This window comes from Nothoprocta perdicaria, unplaced genomic scaffold, assembly GCF_003342845.1.
Source record: "Nothoprocta perdicaria isolate Ctin4 unplaced genomic scaffold, notPer1 scaffold_16, whole genome shotgun sequence".
NCBI classification, from domain to species: Eukaryota; Metazoa; Chordata; class Aves; order Tinamiformes; family Tinamidae; genus Nothoprocta; species Nothoprocta perdicaria.
This window is the reverse complement of record NW_020454760.1, coordinates 7,071,469-7,099,341: the sequence shown is the minus strand read 5'-3', so window position 1 is coordinate 7,099,341 and position 27,873 is coordinate 7,071,469. Positions and strand designations below refer to the sequence as shown.

The window sequence follows — 27,873 nt, the reverse complement described above, 5'->3', positions numbered from 1 at the left end:
ACGGCAACATGCTGCCGTAGTTCAGGGATGGTCCGAGTTCCCCAAACGGCAGCGTGTGGGCAAAGACCGGAACATCCAACACCGGCAGCCACCAAGACATCTGCAGAGCCTGGAGGTCGGCTGTTATTTAACCTTATCAATCCCCACCCAACTGTAAGAGTTTAAAGTTCATCACACTCTTACCTCTGGATTGTCCAGCAGAAGACAGCCCAGCTCATAGCAGGCGTATGGCTGAACGTACAAGTTGTTTTGACGGCACAGCTCATCTTTAGCAGCTCGCTGAAAAAACTGATAAAAAACAAAATTGCAGTAACACGTTAAAAGAGACTGGTTGATCACTTCAAAATCCAGAAGCGTCTTTCAACATCAAGCACTATAAATCAGCCTAAAGCCAAAATATGAATGTATTCATTTCCAGCGATGGAGAACCTTGAAGCAATAACCCCAAGGTTCCTACAGACAATACCCCATCAAGGCAAAACTAGATTGCTTGCATTTTTACCAAGCAACATCCTGATTGTTTCAGAGATTTTTTTAACTTTAAATTGATGTTACAGCTCCTCGTTAAATTAATCTCTGGAAAAAAAAAGTGTTAGATATATCTGGATTATTTCAAACATGTTTGAGAGCGCCAGATAAAAAGATTTAAAGTCGGCACTAGCTCCCTCGCCTATGTGAACTCCATTAAATAATAAAGAAAAAAGCTGCACCTACAGATCAAAGCCTAGAGCAACAGGAAAATTATACTTTGATATATGCTAGTGATCAATCCTCCCAGTGTCTTAATAGCTCTGGAGCCAGATCAGTCCAACATATGCCTTCCAGAGGTAATTCTCCCAATTGTTTTTAAAAGTTCAGTTTTCTTTCTTGGACAACAGAACCTAGCAGAGCTTGAGAATTTCTCCATTTTCCTTCCCAGCTTCCCCTTAACTCTTACTGCTACAGGCCACTTTAGCGGTGGTGCTTGTACAACAGTAGACATTTGTTGTTACAACACGGAAGCCTAATGAGCGAGGCCAACGTGGATGACTTGAAGAGCACATGACTTGTTACCCTGGAATCTGCACAGCGGGATTATCAATAGCGCTGAGAACTAATGGTTTATGTTACGTTTTTACTCGACAATATTTACAGAAGAGCTCATAAAATAGGATTCATGGGGAAATTTATCACTGAAAAAATACTTACCTGAACGGCATCTTGAAAATTTCCCAAGCATTTGTGTATGGCACCAAGAAGCAGATTCCTCAAACCAACCGCAGATGAATCATCAACATCTTGACAAGCTTAATAAAAAAAAAATAAAATAAACACCAACAACAAAAACACAAGATGGATTGAAATTCCTCCCTAGACAAGAAGTGTGGCCTACAATGACCTTTAGTCTGGTGACTAAAATTTAATTGGAAAGAAGAACTCCTAGGAAAGCTAGAGATGTCATACACAACATGATAGTTTGGTTTCTTTTAAATGCATCCTATTTTGCAGGAATCCCATCAATCACTCCAACACTCATGAGGAGGAGACTTTGAAAGATCCGGTAGAAGGAAAAGATAAGAAACAATCAATTCTCTCTGGTGTTACAGGTGACTCGCCTGTCCCAGGTATCAGAGGCCAAACACACAGTCCAATTTATAAGGTGTCCACTACAAAAAAAAAAAGGAAGCATATCCACATGACCAACGGAGACAGAAAGGTGCTTGGCTCTGAACTGAGGCCGGACGCCAGACAGAAGTCTGTCCTGGATGTAAAAGGCCCACCGGGCCGGGCCCGGCCGTTTGGGCAGCGCTCCTGTCAGCGCTGCCGAGAGGACAGGGCTGTTGGTGGCCGGGGGACGCAGGCCCGAGGGCAGACGGAGCCGCGGCCGCACGGTGCTCCCGGCCCGACACGTAGCGACCGGCTCCAGCCAACCGAGGCCCTGGCTTGCGCCGCCTCCTCGGCTCCAGCTCGGCTGGATCGAGGCTCGTTCCGGGGAAGCGCTCACGGGCACCAGCTCTTCCAGGGAGTCCCTGGTCTGCAGCGCTTCCCATTCCTCAGGAGGCGTCGAACCGCTGCGGCCGGGAGCGGCAGAGCCGCCTCAGCGCCGCCCTCGGCCTCATCTAATTAATCCTGCCCCATTCAAACAGGCTCTGCGCTCAAACCAGGCTCAATCCCCAGCCCAAATAAACCACCTGTTTATAACTGACAGTTGGCTGTACTAAGTATTTGGATGTTACATAACGCTGTCAATTCTTTCACATCTATTACAAGTCCCAAGCTGCTTGGCATTTTACTCACAAAAGTAGAGCTTGGAGACAAACTAATTCCTGCAATCTAGAGCTGTATTTTCCAGTTATCTTCTAGCTATCTTCTAGCAAAGAAAAGCTTTGAAAAAAAATGCCCAGAATGTATCTCAATTGTTCAAAAAAAGGCAAAAAAACAAAACACCCAGTCATAATCTCACAGTTCTTGAGATAGGTATGTAGGAGCCGCAGCAAGAGCACCCTACGCAGAACACCTTCAAGCATCACTTCTGGCTGAGCACAGTGTCTTACACTTCTGATTTTTCACCATCAATATTGCTATCTATTTCACATGAAGTTGGGCACCACCAGCTGGAATCTGGTAAAAAAGGATCTCAACTGCTTCTGAGAGTGTGGGATAAAAGTACAGAGTCTTTGCTACCGCTAGAGCACACTGCTCTGAAGCCAAGAGACAAGCATAGAAAAAGCATCCTGAAATCTATTTTTAATCAAAGCAAATCTAATTTTAAAGCCTTCACCACTATCTTCCAGGACTAGAAAACCAAGCTAAATGAATGAACCGTGGTTAATTAAAAAAAAAATAAATCCACAGCTAGTCTTGATGCCAGACAGTCTCGATGCCAGACTTCAAGGCGAGGCAGGTTTCTAGCCTAACAGCACGTACAATCCCCCCAGTTTCACAACACCACGAGCAATGAAGCATTGCAGTGGCAGCTATTTTGGGAGGGTCATTTTCTAGAGGAGCAGCGAATAACTTGAAGCTCTTTGCAGACTGCAGCCAAGGCTGATCACTGGAGATAAGGGCAGTAGAAGCGCTAAGCACCTTGCAACCAGAACCTGCATTTGACAGATCTCATTCAAAGACTCTGCAGACTGAGAAAGAGGCAGGTCCCAACCGTCCCTGTCACCACAAAGGCTGCCAGGGCAACCAACCAAAATCCTTACCATTTTGTAAGAGACCTTGAAGGATGCACTTCAGGTAAAATATGTATTTAGCTTTATTGGTTCTACTGTTATTTTGCAGCTAGATTTAAATGAGTTTTCTTTAGTGACTCTGAACAATGGCTACCAAAAATAGTAAAATAAAGTTTTAAGCCAAATCTTACTGAAATCAGTTTTCCTTTTGCTACGTAGCCTATTTTAGGAATGCAGATGGGCTTAAGTATTCGAGCTACTACAATCAACTGGAAAAAAAGATTAAAAATTTCTCCCAAAACAAAGACAAACCACAACAGCAACAAAACCCAAGGGACTGTATCATACCTTGGCTCATATGTTGTAGGTTGGAGAGGGAACAGTTTGGAAGGGCTTTCCATAAGTACAACACCTCGATGGATGCCAAGACACAGAGCTCTTTGGTTGGCATTTGTTTTCTAAACCTATCTGCCTGCAAAGTAGGGAGGAAGAAAGCAGAAGATCTGTCAGCTGTCTCTTTATAAGGGATATAAAATACTCACAAACAGCATATCATGAATAATAACTCTAACTTTTCCAGGAAAGCACCCAAAATTTTATAAAAATACAGTCAGTGGTAATTTAGTTTAAAGATTTCAGGACTACAAAGCAAAATCTTTCAATTAATTCAAATGTTTACACATTTCACCATAAGAGCTGCATACATATGCTCAGCAGTATCTGCACGACCGACAGTTTCTATTCCCTAGACAACTCTTAGCTCTCAAAAATATTAAGGTTTTGAAAAATACAACAAGATAAAAGTGAGTAATAAATGCACAACTAGAAGGAAAAATTCCGAAGTAACCACAGCAAAATGTGTTTGTACCTGTAAGAAGTACTTAGGTTAAGTTGAAAAACAAACAGCTTTTCACATATTATTTATTTGTTCCTTAAAATACATGGCACTGTTGTTTTTCCACCTGAATCTTTCCCTCTAATTCTACAGAAGCAATATAGAAGAAAACAGTTTGTACAAAAATAAATGCTGGTGGAGAATACAAGGCAATTGCCAAGTGTAATTACTGTACTAAAACAATTCAGCCTCAGCTAAATCAAACCTTTTTCACTGAAAATTGTTCAATTTGATTGTTTTTTCTTTTGAAAAGCTTCTGCACTTCCTTGAAGACATTCTGAGCACCATGGACATCACCAGTGGCTCCTTGACACACTGTAACAACACAGGGGAAAAAAAGCAAAAGCAAAAAAGCAGATTTTAGAGTGTTGGGACATGAAGAGGATAAATGAAGGTTAGCTGTCATACTACAGGGAAAAAACAGCGACTTCTGAAAGGGCCGGACAGGGAACTCGGCGAAAGTGCAAATCCCCCTCCCTCACACACCCTTTGAGAGCAGTAGCAAATCCATCAATATTTTATTTTCTATCTATTAAAGACTAATATAGCCCAAACTCTAGGAATCTACTATTTGCTGACAGTATGTTAAAATAGTTTGGCAATCGATCGTATAACAGCCATAGCAATGGAGACTGTGTATTTTATATAGATAAAGTTATGCAGTAACTTCTGACCCAGAGCTGCACAGGAAGGAAGCAATGTGGGAAGCACCAAGGGAAGCACTACGTGCACTGGCAGCTTCCCCCAAATAAAACAAGCCATGTTGAAGCATTACACACAACTGTACTTATCACTTACCCATCCCCTTGAATTACTAACCTGCTGTCAAATAAGCATAGTAGCACTGGGACCACCTGGATTCATTTTTAAGCCTTTCAAAAGATTCAAATGCATCTTGGAAATTCATCTCTATCATACTGCACCAGCCTGAAAACGAGACCAACTTAAAGTCATGAGAGAGCACGCACAGTACCTCAAGCCTGGTGTAAACATTACTGAACCGTAACAGTTGTCATGAGAGCTGCAGCTAGTTCAACAACTATGCCAAGAGCTGGAAAGTTAAAAACAATAAAAGCATAACCAAACACAAATACATTGAAGGTTTGGTTTAAATTTACTACAAAAATGCTGAATTATAGATGCCACACAGGACAAAACGCATTCTGGATCAACAAGGTGATCCAGACACTAAGAATGTTTTATAAAATATTTTGTACAATGCTGCAACTTGCAACGGAACTCTGACAACCTGTGATAAGACTCCTTCACTGCAGACATTTAAAAGTAGAGCAGAGTATCTCTATGTTCAGCACTTGCAAGCAAATCAAGATCATTTACTGGAAAGAATATGCCATTATTTGTTGCTTTTAGCCAATACTGTGAGGAAATTGAGAGAAATCCTGCACATTGTGAAGCTTCTTAAACTTACTCATTTTTAAGTAAAAAAATGGTAATTCCACAGATGAACCTAATTCATCACTCATTTTAAGTAGTCTTGTATAGAGGAATAGTTTGTCCTCTGTTCCACAATCTACTAAATAATTCTGCACCAGCTATTCGGCAAAAAATGTTTTAAAATTATCCAACTGTCAAATGCTACCCACTCCCAAACAAGAAGACAGGATTATTAATGCAATTCAACCAATTAAGACAACAGCCAGTATTTTAAAACTTCTTTTAAATCCTAATTAAGATAAGCTGGCCTATTAGCTGCTGGCCAAAACTCCAAAGTGAATTACTTACAACAAAGATATCTAATTTACCTATTTCATATAAGCAGACGTGTTGGATCTCCCTCTGGTCTGTGGCAAGTTCCAAAGCCGTATGAAACGAGGTCAAGGCACTATTGATTTGACACTAACAAAGGTGGAAGGAGGGGAAAAAAAAAAAAAAAAAGTCAAATTTCTTAATTCAAATTATCCAGTAGACTTAAGAAAACACTGATTTCTGTTAATAGGTATTAAAAATCATTATATAGGCAAAAAAAAGTCACACAGCTGGGGCAGCCTTTAACTTAATTAAATGGAAGATGTCCTGCATTCTATGGAGAGAAAAGCCTCCGAGTTCAGCTCAGATTCTAGACTGTTTGAAGTGAACTACAGAACCCCACAGAGGCAGCAGTCTGAAGGGAAAGCAACAATATTTGCTCCCATATCAGCTTCACATTACAAGTCCAACAGCTTCCCTGGCAGGGAAACCCTTCCATGTCTGTTCACTTCTGAAGAGACGCATGGGCTAATTGTGATAAAGCAATAAATTCATCTTCTGAGACCTGACTCTCTTCAGTGCTGGCCAGCGAAGTTTGGACTAAATGATCACCAAAGGTCCCTTCCAGCCTCAACCATTCTGTAATTCTGTGATTTCTAGCTTTCACAGACAAAACAGGATCTTTAGAGACCTCTCTGTAACCCTCTGCAGCTTGAGGCCTTATGCAAATCAACATTTAGTTAATTTATACAAATACATATCTCTCAATAGGGCCTACAGTCCCATTAACAGTGTTTCTGTGTTTATTCTCGCAAACATTTTCTATACACAATCAAATAAAATCTTTAAACCAGCCCCTGCCAGCTAAGCATGTGAAAGAAACCCAGAAACAAGCAACCTTGTATGCCACCTATACAAGCATAAATTTATGGGGAAAATCCTGCAAAAACCTACAACTTGTATCCTTAAGGCCACACACAAGAAAGCTTTTCTTAAGTCTGAGAGCTCTGAAGCAATTCGGTTTGATTTCCTTGTCTCACCAGAGGACACCGTTTAAGCTGATAAGAAGCTATCGCACAATCGCTCCCACGTGCTGCATCAGGACAGCGCAACTGCCGAAGGAAACCACAGCAACACTCACCTAAACCCTGCACATCTAGAAAATAAAGTGATGTGTGGCCCGAGGTGCCCGAGCAGCACGCACCTCTACTTCTGCAGTAGCACCCTTGGGTTACCGCTCAGTAATAAAAACACTGCCGCATCGTGTCCTGGAAAACAACTTGTACGAGTCTGCTCGCATAGAGGAAGTGTGATGGAAGCACCAAGATGAAGCTCTAAGCTGAGAAGTTTCAAAATTCACACAGAATCCCTGAATGGTTGAGGTTGGAAGGGACCTCTAGAGACCATCTAGTGCAACCCCCTGCTCCAGCAGGGACACCCAGAGTACGGGGCACAATTCAGTGCGACCCTGTTGGAAATGCTTCAGAGAAAAACACAAAGAGAGCCAAACTCTTGTTCCCCTGAACTTTCTCTAACTTCTAAACGACAACAAAAAGAGCGCTATATATCACTTTAGTGCAGGGTACGCTGCTCTGCACGATGACCGGGGCAATGGCATCACCTTCCCACTGCGCAACCTACCAAATCCTGGACAGCAGGGGAAACACGGGACACCCTACCACATGCTGCTCCATAGGCTGGTATTCCATCTTTCCTAATCTTTCTCCAGAATCTCATACATCTCCCAAGTGCTTTGAGATCTTCAAAAGTTTTCCTTAATCAGGCTCAGGAAACCTTTTAGAATCATTCCTTGATAAGTAAAGTTTAAATCATCCCTAGGGACCGTGACAATGTGCAGGAATATGAATTTCTACTTGGTGTTAATCCTTAAAATAAATACACTGCTAACTATGTAAGGGTTCAGAGAACAAAGTGAAGGAATTATAAACGGCTCAGAATTGCCAAATACAACTTTTTAGAAATGTAAATTTGCAAACTGTAGAGGTTTCTAAATCCTCCAACTGCCAGCACTCATGCCTTTCTCTGACATTATACAAATAAAAAAAAAAAGATGACGTATGAATCCATAAAACTTGTGATACAAAGAACTACATAAAGAGGATTATTAAATCTCAAATCCAGAAATGTAATGTTATGATTCTCACACTAGCAACAAGGACAAAGCACACCAAAAAGTACCAACTAAGTAACTGTAAAGGCTCCTGAATCAAGCTGGGTTTCCCCACAGAGCTGTTCTGAAATCTGAAGACAGTCTCTCGTTCTTACCCAGCACTAAAAATTTGTGAAGCTTTTAGACCTAAGCTCAGAAATAAGGGAAAACATAGAAAAACATATGTCAAGTTAGAGGGGGACAGCGTACATCGAAAGGACACTACATAAAAACTAAAGCCTTCAGAGCTCTATTTTATAGCTTTACTTCATACATGTATTTTCAACCACTCTTGCATTCATTACACATAGCTACTCCCAAAGAACTTGGAACTCATCTGTGAGAACTTCTGCCATGTTCAGCTGAACGGAATACATGTAGGAGTGAACTTTAATGGCTTTAAAACATTCCCCCTGAGCAAAGAGCTTCGCAGCTCGTGACAGTTGGCTTGTGACAGGGTAACTCCCGACACACATCACTGCAACAGCCCATTCCAAAGGGGGTTCCTACTGGAACCTTAAAATATTTCCAATATAAAAATAAATAAGTTACAAAAAGATGCCAGCAAAAACTGGTCTGCCACAGAAGGGATTCGGAAAAGCTGCCTGGGTGTCCTGTTACTGTCTCCATCAAAATATTACGTTGCTTTCAAATGAGAATTAGCTGCGCAACTAAGCACAGAATAAGCGTCACTATCAAGATGTGTGCTTGCAATTGAGATATTAAAGCGCAGGGTTTGAACATGCTGTTTCTGTGCTTTTTGTTGTTGTTGCTAATGTAAATATTCTCATGTGACAAAAGGGGCAGCTAGAAGCAGAGCCGTCTGAAGCACTCATCGTCACTTCAGATTATCGCAGATTCTCAGATTAAAAAAAAGTCTCAGTGAAAAAGATAGAAAACACAAAACTACTGCAGTTATTGAAGAATATTGAAGAATCCTGTGCATCAGGATTCCAAACAGCTTCAGGGAACAGGTTCTGCTCGAGTCAGCGCTCACTAGAGCAACAGAAGAAACCCTGCTTGACCTCTTAGAGGCAAAAGCAGTTACTCGAGGAAATTACTGAAGATCATTAGCTGTACAAGGCACAAAATGAAAGGAGGAAGATAAATGTTATGTCTTCAACTGATTGAATATCCACATTTTAGCTTCCGAAGCAGAAGAGAAACAGCTATTTATACCACAAGAAATTCTTAAGTGACCAAAAGTACTTCCTTTCAGCACAGAGCTGCAAGTATATCAAGCGGCAGAAAAAGAATTTCCAAGTGTTACTCATTCACACACAAGTAATGGAAGAGCTGATTTGGCACATGAGCTTGAAAGTGGGAAGACATTAATCCTTTCTCTTTACTTATCCTTCTGTACAACTATATCCTTACACCAATTTGCAAAGTTTGTTCACATCAGCAAAACATAAAATATCAAGGGGAAAAAACAAATATATCAGTCAGGAGGAAAACACGCAGTACCTCTAATCGCTGTATCCTTCCCTTGAAGAACATGAACAGAGAAGAATTTGGATAAGCAGATTCTTTTTTTGCAAGAATCTCTTTTGCCTCTTTCAATCCTGCTTTGTTATCACTGCCATCAAGAGCAAAAAAGGGACGAACAACCGTGTGGTACCACAACAAAGCTAATCTACAAGAAACAGAAGAATAAAGATTATAACTCATAAGCAAAGATTTCAGAGGTTTATGCTCTAGACAGGCAGGTTTTACAGTGGCTCTGCAAAACAAAGCAGGGTACGAGTCTTTTCTTTCACATTATCATAAGACATCCGTGTATTCCTAACCTGCACCTGAGCACACATTTCAACGCACATTGCCCAAAGTTGAACGCAGCTCACAGCAACAATTCGCCAGATAAAGTCAGTATTTAGAAGTCTACAAAATTAAAAAATAAAGAACTGCACTAAAACTTTAAAAAATAATTATTTTAAAAAAGGACTATTATCAACACACAACATCCATGTAAAAGATCTGATTTTCAGATCAGAAATACATCTAATGTATGAATACATTCAAAATGGCAGACATCTCACTCCTGCAAAGAAGAGCAAAGCAGTAAAACATCCAAGGCCGTGTAAAGCAGGGAGCAGCCCCAAACCAGGGCATTCCCATTTCCTCAGAAGGGGAAAAAAGGCTATCAGGAGGCACATTTAATCTGCAGCCTGTTTAACCAATCCGGAATCTGACTCTCCTCTTTGCACAGAGGAGATTTTAGCTCCTCTGTAGCCAATGTTTCAGAAGTGGCACCGCAAAGACTTAACTAGAGATTCGTAATAAAAGTATTATTCTGTGGAGAAGAGAATAATAAACAGCCTTCATAAATGGCTTTAAATTAAGTCTGGCTTTCCCTTCACTCAATAAAAGGAGCAGAATGTAGTATGAAAGCTTGGGAAAAAAGAGTACACACAGAATGCTCCTCTAAAGAGATCAAAAAGACTGTGTAAGAGAACACTCCAGTATTCTTAGATACCAAAATTAAAAATAAACTGAAAAAGAGCACTGGCTGATAATAAGGAGAAATGACTAAGTGACGTCAATGACTCCCACAACATTCTTCTCCATGAAGGGCTATACTATTTAACAACTCACAGGTACATCCATTGAGCCCTCATGGGATGCTTTTATTTACTCCACCAGCATATAAATTACTAGAGACAACAGCAGTTACTGAGGAATACAGTACAACTCTCACACAAAAGATATCTCAATAACTAACTACAGTATTAGAGATTTTGTAGGCTACCAACTGAGAAATTTAATAAATCGTGGCACAAAACAAAACATTACATGTTTTGAACAAAGAATTACATGTTTATTTTACCTGCTGCTGTTTTCTTTAAAACAACATGACTTTTTCGGTTCTGCTTTTTCCCATTCACTTACTTTCAGCACTAAGTTATCTACCAAAGCATTTCAATATAGCTACTCACGTAGCTAAAGGGGCCTTCATGTCCTTACTTTCACTTGCATACATCAGTGAGGAAAGCCCCTGTAGGCGGTCTCCAGGAAAACCCAGCAGGTTGATGATTTTGAGCAGGTTTGGGGGCACCATGGATATGCAAAGATGAAAAAGTCCATATCCAAAGCTAACAGCACCTTTCAGTCTGTTTAGCGAATCCTCCGTTACACCTTCTGCAGCAATATGATTATCATTTGCAGCATCAGAAGTCAAGGAGTCCTGAGTGGTTTTCTTCTGATAAATTTCCTGAAGGGTGTTAATGTCCGTATAGCACTTATTGTAAATTTTCCAGGCTTTTCGGAGGATCCACCCACCTTTTATGTACGCTAAAGACAAAGGGAAAAAAAAGGAAAACCCAAACATGTCAAGGACAGGATTCAGAAGTGTAACACAGTACTGCACAAATCCTAGGATGCACTCTCACTTCCATACAATTAACCAATGCTATAATGAATTTTCCCACAATAGCCACTTGTCTCCTATTGGGCATCACAAGATAAAGAGCTTTTCAACCATGGGCTTTGAACAAGTATGCAGCACAAAGCTGGGTCTCTCCTCCTGTGTGGCAACAGGATGGCTGTGAAGGAACAGAGAGAAAAACAAAGCAACTTAAGGCTGAATTCCACTCTGCTGCAGAGTGAGGATGGCATTACTTCCTGGCAGAGAGAAGCAAAAATTAATGTTACTTATAAGCCAAAATGTTGTTAAAAGAATGTGGATGGGAAAAGTCACCTAAAAGAAAATATTCCTTTGAGGCAGACAGTAAGATCTTCCATAGTTACTCTGAGTTAAAAAACATGAAACTGAATACAATGGTTCAAATTAAAAATAAATAAATAAAAATAGAGAGGCAGGGGCAAAATGAAGAACACATCAAAACATGTTTTGATGGGGAACATGTTTAACATGTTCCGATGCTTAACTGCCTCAATTTTAAATGCAAGTAGTGTGTTGAAAATTCTATAAAAATCTGAGTTTGAACATCCTCAGTTGGTTTAAGCAAGAACTATGCTTACAAAAGGATTGTACAAGAAGTACATTGAAGATGGCAGGGGGTTTGAAATAAAACAGCATAACATCAAAAAATGAATTTCAAATGATCAAATTGCCTGTATATGCAGTAGCCACCTTGGTTACGGCACCTCTTTGGACAAGCATGAAAATGTTAAGCAAAAAGTAAATGAGGAATATGATTAACAAATTAACTGTTAAATGCAGACAACAGCATTTTGTGCTAGAATCTTGGGAGAGTTAGGAACTGCAGTAATAAAGCAGTTAAAAAGATGAAAAATAAAAAACACTAAAAAGTGTGGATATTGGCAAGTCTTCTAAAAACATCACTTTGCAGAAATCAGTGTCATAACCAGTAATCATAATCAGTGTCAGAACAAGGATGAGAAAACAAAACACATGTGCTGGGTTAAAAAAAAAAAAAAAAAAAAACTACAGAAACTACAAAAATTGTATTCCCTGTTGTGGCAGAAGGGTTAAACTTGCCGCCAACATGAGCAAAAGCTATTTAAAAAATTAATAGCAAATGCAACAGAGCATTCAGCTACCAGCTGTAATAAAAAATGCAAACCCCTGCCATGATTCAGCTTTAGTAGAAAGCTAATGTTACTTAAATTTGCAGCAATTAGGTCACTTTTCAGCTCCACAAAGTATTTTAGAGTTATGTGGCTCACCACAGGATGAATGCTCATGCAACCACATTAAAGCAATGCAATAGACAAATAATAAGCAAAAACATACTTTTTTTTAATCCTACAAAGGATCATGATAAAGCTATTGCTCTACATTCATGAGAGTGGAGAAAAAAAAATCTAAAATGTGTTTAATGTTGACTCTGCTATTAAAAAATCCTATAAGAAAGCAATTTGTGCACTGTCATGTGCTTCTTGCCCAGGTGTTCTGGAAAGAAAAAAATAAATAAATAAAAAAGATTTTTCTACCCATCCTCTTCTCAGTAAAAATCTGCCTCTGAAGAACGCAGTTATTTGAAATGGCACTCATTTCAAGATTCAGTTGCTATTTCTGTACAGTAATGTGATCACAAAAACAAGATGTTTATATAGATTCAGAAAAGCAAGGCGGTCAAAAAATTTACTAAAATAAGAGACCAAACACTAGGGCAAAATGGTGCCACAAAGGCTGCAACAGTCACAAGAGAGGCCTTCAACTTCTTGGACATCAGATTGCTGCATGTTCTGCAGTTCTCTGCGAACCACTTAGCTCGCAGAGCAGCACACAAGAAAAAAGAGGACAAGACACCAGGCTCCATAGCTGCTTTGCAAGCTGTAACGCAGCAGCTGACATAGAGCAGGCAAAAAACACTCCCTGTGTTCCTGCTAACTAGAACCAAGTGCATTCCTTATGTCCTAGCTGAGGAGAAACCAAGGCTGCGTATCACACAGGAAGCGTTAAGCTTGTGATCGAAGATCTTAGCGTTATTTTCATGATAATCTGGGTATTACTCCCTTGGTTCCTCGCAGCTGATGAGAGGAGTTTCCACTGGCCATCTGCTCTGACTGCCACCTCTTGGCCTTTATTAACAGTAGCATTATTTGAGAACAGGCTTCTGTAGCACTTGACCTTGACTACTTTTTAGATGAACTCATGGCTGAAGGAATGCTTCTACATTATGCAAAACCAGTAACACAAAAGAAACTTGCAAAAGCAGCTCTGCAGCTGAGACAAAATGGTTTGTCTTCCACAAATTACCATTAACCTCCTTGACAGGCAAGGCCACACTGAGATGACCGGAGAACATGAATGGATTTGGCTCATCCACCTCTAACACATCTCCAAGTTGCCACCCACATTCCACCTAGGAGCACCAGGCTTCAGCTGTAGATACCTGGATACCTTTTTTATCTTGCAGGCCACGTGAGGTACTGATGCTACCCATCTTTGTACTCCTCCTACAATGCCTCTCTAGGAACATGAAAAGAATTCCAGCCTAAGAAGCAGCAGCTGGATATGGTTACAGGCATGCAGAAAGTGGAAAGCTGTGGTTTGTAGCAATCCACCCTATGATTCTTCTGTGTACACAGAGGTAGAATAATATTGCTGCAAGCATGAGGATCTTGGAAAATCTACCCCTTGTTTCAAATGGAAATGAGTTTTTCTTATAAAAGAATCATCTTTACTGACATCAACAGCCACTGTGCCACTTTACTATCAAGCTTTACTACACAAACATCATGCAACAACAATAAACATTAAAACCATAGCACACCTGATAATTCCTGTTTTACAAAGGACAGCACAGCCAAGTAGACTTGACAGTCAGCTACAATTATTTGTCTTTGTAGTCGATCAATCATGGATACAGTGGATTTTCGTCCATCGACCTGTACGAAATGCACAAACAGAGCAGAAGGAAAAGAAGTTATTTTAACATCAAACTGAAATACTTGGTGCAACATTTAATACAGATGAATTACTATTTTTTTTTTCTATTGTAACTGCTGGTATTTTTAATTTCCAACTACTACTTCTTTGACCTAAAGTGGCTGAAAAATTTGTATGAAATCATAAAAAAAAAATTCTCTGATACACCTCAAGCAAGTTCCTACTTCCTAAGCATAGGAAGCTTATATACATCCGCTCAGTTTGCTGTTTTGTTTTTAAGATTGTGCAAACACTCTGAATGCATTTAAACACCATATAGTTATTAGTATATTCATTAAATACGAAGCAAATGTGTTAGGAGAAACACAAGAAGGACCATATGGCAAGCGGCAAGAAAAACCCAGTGCCTCTTAAGAGCATGCAATTAAGTATGTCATGTCATGACATTGCAGGTACGTTCAACTTTCCGTCAAGAACACTAAATATCACGGAGAAACAATTTTTCATTTTTCTGCTGTAGAGCTACTGGGTCATGCTGAGGGAAAAAAAAAAAAAAAAAAAATCACTCAACATTTTTATGCCACCACTGTTTTGACTATCTCCTTGTCTGCATCCATTATTCTTCATTGATTATTTAGAAGGAAATTCTAAAAGAGGAAGAAGTATTCCCTAAGAATTTGCCTGGCACGTAGCACAATGCAGTCTCGTGACTTCCGAACATTGCTACAGCATATATAAATTAAAATGACCCTAATTAGCCAGGGTAAAAGTTTTCAGAAACTTTTAATTAATCCTTACTAATTCTAATAGATCACTAGTTTGTGGTGTTAAGAAAAGTATTAGCAGTATTAAGGAATCTACTGCTTTAGAAGAGGAACTGCTTGAATCTGTCTTATTATAGACAGGATATATAGCTCAGAAATGTAAGCAAAATATTTTACTGGAGTTAGTTTTCAATCACGACTGTTCTGCACATACCAAAATCATCTAGTCAAAACACCAAGAGGGCAGAAAGAAGATTTTCCAAAATATTTTTTCCAATACACGATTCCATATGTCACAAATAATGCTCTTACGTTCTTTTTAATTTTATTTTTGATCGTTTCAATAACTCCAGCTTCTTCACTCTCACAAAGTTTTTCCGTAGCCTTTAAGTCATCACATGCCAGTTGCATTTTCTCTTCTTCAAATGTCATCATAGCATTCTTCAAAAAACAGAAAATAAATTTGAATGATAAAAATCAGAAACATAGACCTCTCATTCCTACAAACGTTACAGGAAAGCAGTTCTTCTATAAGTTTAGCAAGAAAATTGCTACTACTTTTTTTTTAAAATCACATTTTATACATACACACACAGCAGTACATGTACTTTTACAAAGAACAACAAAAACAGAGATTTAAGAATGCCTTTCCAAAACATCAAAAGCCTGAAATCAGAGTATATAACTAAGTCCCATCCTCTGCACTTAACATAATATGCAAATTAATTCACTGTCATTCTACATCAAAAAAAATCCTTTCATAGATGCAAGGCATGATTTACATCCATGCAGATACCACTTTTATTCAATACTTCTGCATAGGTAATGGACCTGCACAATCAGGAAATAATTAACTACTACTGCACTGCAAGACACGCCACACGTGTCCTTTCCTAAAGAACCACACGTGGTTCTTTAGAACCACGCCTAAGCGGAGGCTGCTCCAGCCGCAGGGCTGCCACCTCGGCACAGCCATCTGGAGGCAGCCTCCTGCCCTCCTGCTCCTCCTCTTCATCCTCTTCCTCCTCCTCGTCCTGCTCCCCCTTCCCAACCAGCGCACCCACCTGCACTGCACTGCAGAAAGGGGGCAATTTAACTTGGCATGTGTCAAACTCCAGCGCATTACACTGGACGCTGATTTAAGGAGGGTACTGCCATACAGAACTTCTGGGGCAACATTAAGATTAAGCAGCAACAACCAGAATAAGATCTGAATATTTTCCCCATGCATCAATGTTTGTTGTCTCTGTTTGGGAGAGAGGGAGGAAGAGGGGTAATTACAAGCCTTCTTCATTTTTCCTATGAAAGCACTTAGAAGAACTAACCTGCTTTCATTATGACTCTTTAAATCAGTTAATATTCTCAGCTCTCATATATTTAAATGCAGTAGCATGAATGGACCTAGTATTAACAAGCTTCATCCTGTCGTATTGCTGAGGAATACTAACAGCTATTTAGGAAAAGCTATTTATGAGTGTTATTTTAATGCCATATCTACTGATCATTCATGAAAGTGCTCTTCTGGCTCTTTTAATGGAAGGCAGTTATTTCATACATTTAAGAGCTGAATCACAGAGTCTTTGCTTTCTATTTAAACCACATGAGCAAACATGTTTTATTTAACAATCATCTGTTTTCTAGCTGTACTTAAAACTTTGAAAAAAATAAGTCTCATAATGCAAATTCAGAGTATCCAGCACTGTGAGCACGTTCATGAACAGAGATTAACTAAAAGTGAAAAAAAAAAAAATACTCCCTGCATCTACTCACCAAAAAACTGACAAAACTGGCTCCGAAACTCATTAACGGGCTATGGTTTCTGTCAAAAGAACAAAATGCAGTTAACTACATTGGCAAATAACACCAATAGTATATGACTTGATTTTGAATCATGCTTATACACCTGCAAAAAAATTTTCTTATTTTAATATCATGTTACAAAGTTAGTGTATCACTCTGTAAAATATAATGGAAAGAGGAAGCCAAAAGCATCATCATTTTTACTAGGACTTAAATATACCCTTACCAAAAAAATTAAGTTTTCAATATTAAGCAAGTATTAAGCAAGAGACATTTTAAGAGAAAAAAAACGCCAATCAAATAACCAAATATACTCAGTGCAGGATCAAAAAAAGTTTAACCGCAGGATTTCAAAATCCACTCATTCTACTCTTACCTATTGTCACAATTCTGATGTACCAGACAAATGTTGATTCCATTAAGTGATATCCAGTCCCATTTCTATGAATTAAAGCTAACGTACCAAAAATCATTAAAAAAAAAAAAGATGGAAATATGAAGTTCTACCCTTACAGTTTAATTAAGTTTCACCTTTTACAATTGCAGATATTTCATCCTTTTGGACTTGTTGGACCAAAAATGTAAGTAGCCAAGATAACCGGGAGAGAGGATGACTCTGCCGGTCAAGGCACACTGGGCTACGGATTATTTAGGCAAACTGGGCACCCACAAATCTATGGGCCCAGATGGGATGCACCCAAGGGTGCTGAGGGAACTGGCAGGAATTGTTGCTCATCTTCGAGAGGTCATGGAGAGTAGGGGAGGTGCTGGAGGACTGGAAGAAAATAGAGTCACTGCAGTCTTCAAAAAGGGCAAGAGGGAGGAGCTGGGAAACTACAGGCTGGTCAGCCTCACCGCCGTCCCCGGAAAGGTGATGGAGCAGCTCATCCTAGAGAGCATCTCTAGGCATGTCAAGAAAGTGATCAGGAGCAGTCAGCATGGATTCACCAAGGGGAAGTCATATCTGACGAACCTCATAGCTTCTATGATGGGTGACTGGCCAGCTGGACGAGGGGAGAGCCCTGGATGTTGCCTACCTTGACTTCAGCAAGGCTTTTGACACCGTCTCCCATACTATCCTCATACGGAAGCTCTGGGAGAGTGGACTAGACGAGTGCACGGTGAGGTGGATTGAGAACTGGCTGGATGGCAGAGCTCAGAGGGTGGTGATAAATGGGGCCGAGTCCACTTGGAGGCCTGTGGCCAGTGGTGCCCTCAGGGGTCCATACTGGGTCCGGTGCTGTTCAACCTGTTCATCAATGACTTGGACGAGGGCACAGAGTGCACCCTGAGCAAGTTTGCAGATGACACCAAGCTGGGCGGAATGGCTGACACTCCAGAGGGCTGTGCTGCCATCCAGAAGGACCTGGACAGGCTGGAGAGTTGGGCAGAGAGGAACCTTATGAGGTTCAACAAGGACAAGTGTAGGGTCCTGCACCTAGGGAAGAATGACCCCAGGCACCAGCACAGATTTGGAGTTGACCTGCTGGAAAGCAGCTCCACAGAGACGGACCTGGGAGTCCTGGTTGACACCAAGTTAACCATTAGTCAGCAGTGCCCTCGTGGCCAAGAAGGCCAATGGGATCTAGGCCTGCATCAGGAGGAGTGTTGCCAGCAGGTCAAGGGAGGTGATCATGCCCCTCTCCTCAGCTCTGGTGAGGCTGTACCTGGAGCACTGGGCACAGTTCTGGGCTCTCACTTTTCTCAGGAGAGACTGAGTGAGCTGGGCCTACTTAGCCTGGAGAAGAGAAGGTTGAGAGGGGATCTGATTAATATGTATAAGTTCTTGAGGAGTGAATGTAGGGAGGAGGAGGCCAAGCTCTTCTCAGTGGTGGCCAGTGACAAGATAAGGGGTAATGGTTGAACAAGCTGAAACACAGGAAGTTCCATCTCCATGTGAGGAAGAACTTCTTTCTTGTGAGGGTGATAGAGCCCTGGAACAGGCTGCCCAGGGAGGTTGTGTAGTCTTCAAATCCCACCCGGATCCAACTCTGTGCCCCGTGCTCTAGGTGTCCCTGTCTGAGCAGGGGAGTTGGACTAGATATCTCTAGAGGTCCCTTCCAACCTCAACCATTCTGGGATTCTGCGAAAATCGTGGGAATACACGAGACACACATCAAGCTTTGGAGCTATTGCAGGCATGCAGACTATCAAGCTGTAGTCAAGTCAGACACAGCACACTAAAAAAAGACGTTTTCAGAATTTCACTGTATCTGCTATTCAGCTTTAGGCAATCACTGACTCACAGTCTATATACTATTACAGGAATAAAGCTAAAGTATGCTCTGCGCTACAGACAAAAAGTAATATCTAAGCACTAACACCTTTCCTAGATTTTAGGAAAAGGTTACATTTACGCTGGAAGTAGCACATCGCTACGATGCAGTACTTATGCTGCTTCTAACTTTTATCTGCAAGCATCGGATTAAAGAAGATTTTAAATTGGGACCCGCATTTGAAATAATTTCAAGAAAGTGTTCTGTTGCGGGTTTTTTTAAAAAAAAAAAAAAAAAAAAAGAACACATTTCCACTAGTAAGACTAGTGCAGAGGATTCTTTTCCAAACGCAGTTTTTAGCATCCTCTCCACTTTCTCATTTGGTGATTTAGCATATACACAGAAGAGAGGAAAGGAAAAGGAATAAAAAGAAATAAGAAAGAACACATTAAAAGGTAAATTCTCCTCTTTGCTGGCAGGCATAGAAGAAAAGCTATCAGTAGGAGCTTCCGCCACTTGGCATCTGGACCACCCTCTACCAAGAGCTGTGTCACAAAGACAGGTAGAAACCTTCCTCACGAGCCTTTATTTTTTTGCTTAAAAGAGATGTCAAAATAGTCCTTATTTAGCATCACACTGAAATCCATTCAGAAGGCAGAATTTCCTTGAGTTTGATGAGAGGGGTAAAGACAGTTTTTTCCAAGTGAATTGTAAGTAATCAACCGTGAAAATCTTCAAATGAACCAGAACCAGAAAAGGACACAACAAATACCTAATAAAGCCTGCACTTTTCAAAACAAGTCTTTAGAGTATACTTTGAATGTTAAATTTCTATCCATAATAATAATAATAATAATAATAAATCAGTAATAGACCTAGATCTAAAGAGGTTATTTTAATGTCATGACTTTAAATTTGAGTATCTGAACAAGTGTAAAAACTTATCCATAAAACAGATGGCAAAAAATATCACTTGTTAAAACAACAGGATCCAAAATTTTGGGTTATTTTAAGTATGTGCATTAACAAGCCAAATATGCTTAGCAATATAGAGATTTTGTTCACAGAGAGGCAAGCATCCAGACATTCCTTATGGCTTGACAAGACAGGTGTCAGTTTTATCAGCAAAACTGAATTTACATTTAAGTTTTGCGGAATTACAGAACAAGTAGTAAAAATGGCGCATATGAAAGTATTTTAGATTCTAGGACTTTTTTTCCCACTTTCTATTAATAAAAAGATTCTTCTATTACAGAAACAGGTGGTAAAGCTCTAAAAAACAAAACATATCAGTATTAGAGGTAAAGTAATTCTCTGCCTGCATGAATAGTATTTTCAAGCAGAGTAACTTGAATAACTGTCATATTTGGGAGATTCCTAAAAAGAAACAACTAAGAATGAAATAATTTTGCCTTCAACAGCCCAACATATACACTAATTTGGGCATGGCAGTCCAATTCACAGAATGTATTTTTCTTTCTCTTCTAAAATTAAAACCTGTTCTTAAAACCTGTAGAGCATACATTTATCTGTGAAAGTGTCGACATTTAACCAAATACACGCAAAGCCTGTAGACTTCTTTTTGCTAATATTTTAATATTTTGTTAAAGACAGATGGCTAGTTACAGTTGGGTGACCTGCTTTTCCAGATCCCAAAAGAATTTTTCATTGCTTGCAATAAACATTTACCTAACTGAGAAAACACAAATTTCCACAAATATTTATTCTATTTAAGCCATTTGCCAAAACGGTTTCTCCGTTTGCATTTGGGCACCCCAACCTTGACTGCCTTTGCAGTTCCTCTCCTGTCAGAGACGAAACAAACAAAAACCCAGATCCTCAAGAGCCCCATCGCTCTAAGCTGGAGTTATCACTAGCTATGGTCACCAGGTGGGATGTTACAGATTGAGTAACTGAACATTAAAAAGGATTTCCTATAAAAAGCCTTCTCATTAAGCACATATGGACTGCTTCGTCACTGTGAAGCAACAAAACACCACACTCAATATTATCCAGGAAATGGTTTTACTGAGACCATCAAGTCTGGCAATAAAACCACAAAATCTCTGCTGCCTCAGCACTTTAGGATGTGTTATCAATAAATGATTTAAGGCATGCTTCTACCATATTCGGGGCAGTGACTGGGTAGGAGCTATAGCTTGATGAAACAAAATCATTTCTTAATGTCATTTTAGCATTTAAATATCTATTTTAAATACCAACTGCATTTAGGCTCAAGCTTTGTGGAGATGTAGAACGATAAATTCTTTGTTACCTCAGTGTTACCTGCTCAGTGTAACCTTCTCAAGAGCTCTAAAGAAGTTTGCAATGACATCGTAGAGACTCCACAAGTAACACCACAGCATGACTGATGCTGAAAGCAGGTTTCTGAACACGACGCTTCCATGATGCATCCCTCAGCTCAAGCTCATTATCAGTGTTTGCCGAAATGACTGCCAGCATCCGACGTGACTCCGCATCTTCTGCCAGGATCCAAGAAGTTAAGATATCCACCTCTCTGGGCAGGCAGCACTTGAGGTATCACTAACAGGGAACCAGTGGCCACATCGATGCTGGCAGGACTTGGGCTATTGAGCAATGAACGAATGAACCTTGGGACACTGCACTTCCCATGTTACCTTCACCACTTCCAAGCAATAGCCTCTGAAAAGGATTTTTAAATGATTTTTAATTAGCTCAGAGATAAAAAAAAAAAAAAAAAAAAAGAGCTTGGCACCAAGGCCAGAAAAGTCCTAAACTGACACCACTGAATTACCTTCTCTCTAACAAATCTATTCTAACATTTAACTATGTGGCTTGTACCATCAGTTTGCTTAACTATTGTCCTCAATACCTTCAGGAATGGGGTGCTAACAAGCAATACGAGCAAATAAAGCCAGCTAGACCTTAAAAATATTAAGCCCCCAACTGCCACAATACTTTTGTTCTCATCTGTGTCAGCATCTGGTTGCTAAGCCTGGAGAGTTGGGTGTTCAGGACTCACACCTTGCCTCTGAAGGCTTCTACGCTTGCATACACCTTCTCCACCACAAAAATATTTTGTGACCATTTCAGCTATCAAAAGGCAGTCAAACTAGATGCACTGTAAAAATTCTGCAGATAATGATCAAACGATCAAGAGGGTTTTAGATTTTCTGTTAGTTTTCTGGTGTAAAATATCGGTACTATGCCGACATACCAGTCTCTGTCCACTCAAATACTTTTGCTGAATACTGACAATTACAGATCTAAGCTCTTCCTTTGCTCTAAAAAGCTATCAGTTCTGCAACACCAGCCATCTTCCTTTACTCCATCTGTTACCATACTCGGACAATTACCTTACAACACGTCTGCTATACTGAGCTTTCTACAGGCAAAGAAAGGCAAGGCAAGAGAGACAGGCACAGATCCTGGATGCAACTGTTCAGCAGATATCTCACAGACTCTACTTTAGAACACATTTTTAACACTGAATTAAAAATCATCAGCATTAAAATGTGGCCATTAAGAAATTTAGAAATACTTTTGAGTGTGGTTTTCTACCCGCATTGTCTTCTCCAGGTATATTTTTGCAAAATGATTTGTATTTTGTCCAAGAAATTGGCAGACACAAGATATTTTAATTAAAAAAAATAAAAAGTGTTCTATTAATATGAATTCTACGTGATGCCACAATAAAATTTAGTACAATTTATCCAGAAAATGAAATTATATGTAACTATATTTAAGTCATATGCTTAAGTGCTCTGCAGTAGAACCTCTGTGCCTTGCAGCTCTTCCCGCTTCCCCAGTTGTATAAATTGGCATTATGTGAGACATTGCTTCTCCGAGCAAACCCTGACTAATCCCTCTCATTTCATGGCTTATCTTTATGATGATCATTTATTTTCAGAAGAAAGGTTTGCCAAGCTCCATTTTCATGCATGATGATAACATCCTGGAGTCTTAAACTTTAGTTTAATAAAGCTGGGTTAACACAGCCTTATTTTAATTATTAAAAACCAAAACTAAAGCACATCAGAAGAAAGATCATTTACTTCTCCTTTTTCCTTTATTCATTTTCATGATAATATTTTGCTTCAAAAATACATAAGCTTCAAAAGCTACTATAGCCTACCTCAGGTTTATTAAAATAATGTAACTAACCCACCATTTCCCCCCTACCCCATTTTCTAGGCATGGCCACTTTAGCAACACTCCAGTCATCATGCAGATCATGATGTTGATGTTGAAACAAAACAAGCTATTTTCCTTCAAAATGGGAGAGTAAAACATAATGAACTTGAGCTTGCTCAAGTTCACAGATAACACAGAAGCAGATACCAAGTATTTTAGAACAAGAGGAAACAGATTTTAAATGTTAGAGGATTTACTGCAAACACATAAAATTATTTTCATCATTATTCAAAGGATTCTTCAAATATATATTCTAAGCATTATTTCTGAGGATACAAACATTAGATACCTCTATACTACTACACATTTCACCCAATACTGATGTGCCAAATAGCTAATACAACGTAAACATATTCAAGAATCAGAGTATTAAAATACATTTTAATGGAAAACTTCAAATGTCAGAGGTGGTTTATAGGTTATAACTAGCTCCAATTTGTTTTGACTGTTGAATGAATTCTAAACATGTACCACTATTACTCTGAATATTCAACCATTAAAAAAAAAATCTATAGCTCTTGTTACTTGATTTTGTTTTGCTCTTCCCCAAATTACCAGGAGATTGTTTAGCTGTAACTTCAGGCTGTTCAGTTTAGACACACAACATGATAAGAACAGTGGATATTAGCAAAACACTGGGAAGCATTTCAAATAGCAGCTGTACTTTGAAAAGCATTTACAGAGCTGACATATAACCCAATTATTGTTTAGCACCTGATCTGTACTAACTGCCCAATTGCACCCTCTTAAAATCCACAGCAACTATAAATTTGATCAAACTCTTTCTCTAGTCTAAGCTCAGCTACCCTGACTGAAATTAGGACAGGACTAACTACAGCAGCATAACTAACATCACATTATCTTACTGACACCTCTAAGCCCTTAAGTTAAACAAAGCATACCCCCACCATCACAAAAGCTTAATGTCTGAGTCCTTTGCACAGCTCTGTAAATGAGATTTTGTAACAAGGATTAGACTGCCCATTTGTGGGCCACAACCTAGCTGCTGGTCTTAATGTCCACTTTATACTCCTGTTACTTTCATCTGCTATCTCACCTTATACTTGAACCTTTTTTGCTTTGGAACAGTTCAAGTACTCACCAAAATGGGTTTTCTGTCCCATCACTAAAGTTTGCAAGGTAGTAAGCACAGTAATATGGTATGCATGGCACAATAGTATGACAGTAAGTATGGTAAATAAGTATACTTGTGTATGATGCACTTTCTGTTTGCTTTAGTTTGCTGTTTTTCTCCACATTCTCCTCTCCCACAGCAGATCACAGGGCATGTTTTATACGCTGACTCCATTCTTTAGCCTTTGTATTTTTTGTCTTAGAATCATGTCTTCTCAGCATCCCTTTATTTTCTTCTTCAGAGACGAGCTTATTATGTACACCTCTCACTTCTCCACCTTGCACCATTTCTCCTTATGTGCACATAACCAAAAATTTTAATTAACTCTTCTGAGAAGAGTCATTCATGCAAAGAGTCAAATATCACCCTGTCAGGAAATGGAAGGGCTGCTGGATTCCTTAAAAATTACCATCCTCGGTCTTACCTGGATGTTTTATAATGTGAGCCAATATCTAGCTAAATGATTTTTTTACTATATTTAACACTATTTCACATCTTCCTATCCAGGGGACACTTTCTTCCATTTTGATTTGCAAATGATGTTAAAAAGTAAAGAATTAACAACAACAAAAAGCCTTTTCACGGTTTCTTCTTTTCCCAATCATATTTTCAGACACAGTTCAAAAGTCCATGAAGCTAGAAAGAAAAGAGAGCACACACCAGATCCTTAGCTTTCTCCATAGTGTCAGAGTAGTCTACAAAATAATACCTCACAGGCTTATTCTGGGCCCCATTTCCAATACCTACATTCTAAGTATGTAGAATTTATCTCACAGCTTGCAAATGTACTCACAATTTAAACCAGTCAAAACTAAGATAATTTTAGTGTTGTTTAAACAGAACAGAAGGATTGACATCTGTGAATCTGGAGTATGAGTTAAATTGTGTAGTGAGCTGTCAAAGCTAAAAACAAAAGACAGCGGTGGGGTCTGTTGCAAATTCATGAACTTGTTTTATCAGTCTGTGTTCGATTCAGGTGCAGAAGGTTGTCACTGCAAATACACTGAGTAACTAGACTTCTAAAAAAAAAAAAAAAAAAAAAAAAAAAAAAAAAAGCTCAGGCAGATGCAGTTGATCTTTCAGACCCTGATAACAAACTGCACTTGACATTAGACTAACACAAGACAAGGCAGAAGTCTCACCTGACAAAACACTAGCTGGTTTGCAATTTAGTTCCAGCTACTTGCATGACCTAACACATAACAGACACATTCAATGGCTTTCTGGAGGTTTTGAACGGACACCTATGAGCTCTAGACCCTTTGAGGCAGTCACCTCTGTCCAGAACAACAAAAAAAATTGCTCCAAAGTCAATCAGTTCCAAGTACCACTACTCTTTAAAAGCATGACTCTACTGTTGTGGTTGTACCTATTAAAAAAAAATAGTTACAATTTCTATCCTAGCTTCCTCAAAAACTGAACTACAACCACTTTGCAGACTGGTTCTGAGCTCCTAAGTCAGTCTTTTGGAAGACGTGGAATGCAGAGCAGCAAAAAGAAGCAGATTCAACCTACTTTGGAACAACAGATGTCACTAGGCTCATTAAATTGTCCCTTTTCCCATAAGTACAGCGGGATAGATTTAAATTTAGTTTTTAACAAAATAGCTCAAAGCATCATATGAAAAGGAAAACAAAAGAGAAAAGGAAATAAGTAATACAGAAGTAAAATGATAGCTTCTATAGCTTCTAAGGGGCAATTTTAACATTTCAAATGAAGTGACTAATCAAACTTAAGTTTTGATGCATAACTGAGTTTCCAAATGATCTTTAGAGTCTTAAACGGTTTCTGTAAGAAAATGATCCTTTGTTCCTCCCTTCACTTCCAAGAATCATTTGATGACTATTAAACCTCTGAAGCAGAGCTGAACTACCTGCCCAGACAGAGGGCTATAATTAACACTTTCTATAATGGAGGTCACACTTTAAGCACACACAGACACAAACACACTCATCTAAGACTGTATGCAAAAAAGCATTTCATAGTGTTTCTTAAGTCCTTTTAGGGAAGAACACATACCTGACATGCATTAAATAGAAAACTACTTGGAGGAGGTGGAATGTGTAGGGGATGAAGAGGGAACTGAACTTGCCACACATCTCTCTGAAGTCCTAATTAGATACAGTTAAAGAAACCTTCCTATATCTTCTAGATGAGATTTTAAACATACAGCTATCATGCAACTCTAAGGTGTATTAGCTGTTAACAACAGGATCCCTTCATTGATTTAAAGATGGCCTATATTAAAAAAAGAAATCTGTCTACTCTCAAGACAACGATTATCAATCTGTGCCCTGTAAAACCATGCAGTCCGAAGAAGGAATTCAGAGTCACTGCTCATGGACAGCACTTGAAAGCCATTAAATACCGCACTGAATGTAAAAATATCTCTGGGTTAAAAAGGAAAAAGGAACATGAACATACACCACGAAAAAATGGTTTGATACGAGAATAAAATAATAATGATGATGATGATGGTAAGAATAATCACAACCTGGAGCTATACAGCTTCTAAATACCCCTGAGGACAATTCGCAGAAGACATCACTATTCACATCCTTTATACTTGAGAGGTCTAAATAGCATGTGGAAAATAGGAACCTTAGCAACTCTCAGCATTCCTATACAATATAAATCACCTATTACTTTAATGCAAGCACCGTGCACTTTGACCACCTAGACTACATCACTGTGCTGACAGAAAGCACCGACACAACACAACCGACGGGGGAGGGAAGGAAACCACAGCAAGCGCTCCTTAAACCGGCGCTTCAAAAATAAATAGGTTACGTCCTCCCTTCCGCCGACACGGAGCGCTACCGCGGGCCGCCACAGGCGGAGGGGACGGCACGGACGGGCGGTTTAGGGGCCGGGATGCGCGGGCAGCACCTGCTCCTATTGCCTCGGGATCGCCCAGCACGGACCCGGCGCTGCCCAGCCCACACGGCGGCACGGTTACTCCAACAGCATCCCGGCATATTAAGAAAGCAGAGGCAAATTTTGTTTTTAATTCCCACCCTGCCGCTCTACCTCCGGACATCCTATTTGTTGCAGGCGTCTCGGCTCGCGAGTGAAAACGCGGGCGCACTGCGCGCCCCTCGCTGGCAAAGCCCCGCTTCAGGGCGAGCGCGATGCCTCGCGCCCGCGCAGACAACAGCGCCCTAAACCCATGAATTATTTAGCGCAAATGCGCAACGGCGGCGGCACCGCTCGCGGGCGAGAAGCCACGCGGCAGCGCGGCCGTTACGTGCGACCGTTACCGGCGGCCGAGCAACGGCCAGCCCCGCCCCGCCCTGCCCCCGGCCCCCCTGGGCGGCAGGAGTCGGCGCCTACCGGTACTTCTTGAAGAGCTGGTCGGACTCGCGGAAGCCGTTGTTGAGCAGCATGTTGATGCCGGCCAGCGCCAGCTCCGCGTCCTCCGCGGGCAGCGGCGCCTCGCCGTCCTCCCGCCGCGCCGCCGGCTGCTCCGAGCCGGCCATGGCGCTCAGGGGGCCGCCGGCACCACCAGCCGCCTCGCCGCGCTCTGCCCTCGC

The 27,873-nt window shown here is 40.2% G+C and overlaps 1 protein-coding gene across 1 annotated transcript in view; it reads right to left on the bottom strand.

The window, feature by feature from the left end:
• The window catches only part of TTC39C (tetratricopeptide repeat domain 39C), a 32,783-nt gene extending 4,953 nt beyond the window's left edge, over positions 1-27,830 (bottom strand). The window contains exons 1-12 of the mRNA XM_026035444.1: positions 27,674-27,830; positions 16,784-16,832; positions 15,326-15,454; positions 14,134-14,248; positions 10,867-11,221; positions 9,398-9,566; positions 5,817-5,910; positions 4,873-4,980; positions 4,259-4,368; positions 3,507-3,630; positions 1,189-1,286; positions 184-288 (exon numbers count right to left, since the gene is read on the bottom strand). Coding sequence (XP_025891229.1) covers positions 184-288; positions 1,189-1,286; positions 3,507-3,630; positions 4,259-4,368; positions 4,873-4,980; positions 5,817-5,910; positions 9,398-9,566; positions 10,867-11,221; positions 14,134-14,248; positions 15,326-15,454; positions 16,784-16,832; positions 27,674-27,819 — 1,602 coding nt within the window. The 5' untranslated portion in view covers positions 27,820-27,830. The remainder of the gene's footprint in view (positions 1-183; positions 289-1,188; positions 1,287-3,506; positions 3,631-4,258; positions 4,369-4,872; positions 4,981-5,816; positions 5,911-9,397; positions 9,567-10,866; positions 11,222-14,133; positions 14,249-15,325; positions 15,455-16,783; positions 16,833-27,673) is intronic.
• Between the last annotated feature and the right edge of the window lie 43 nt (positions 27,831-27,873).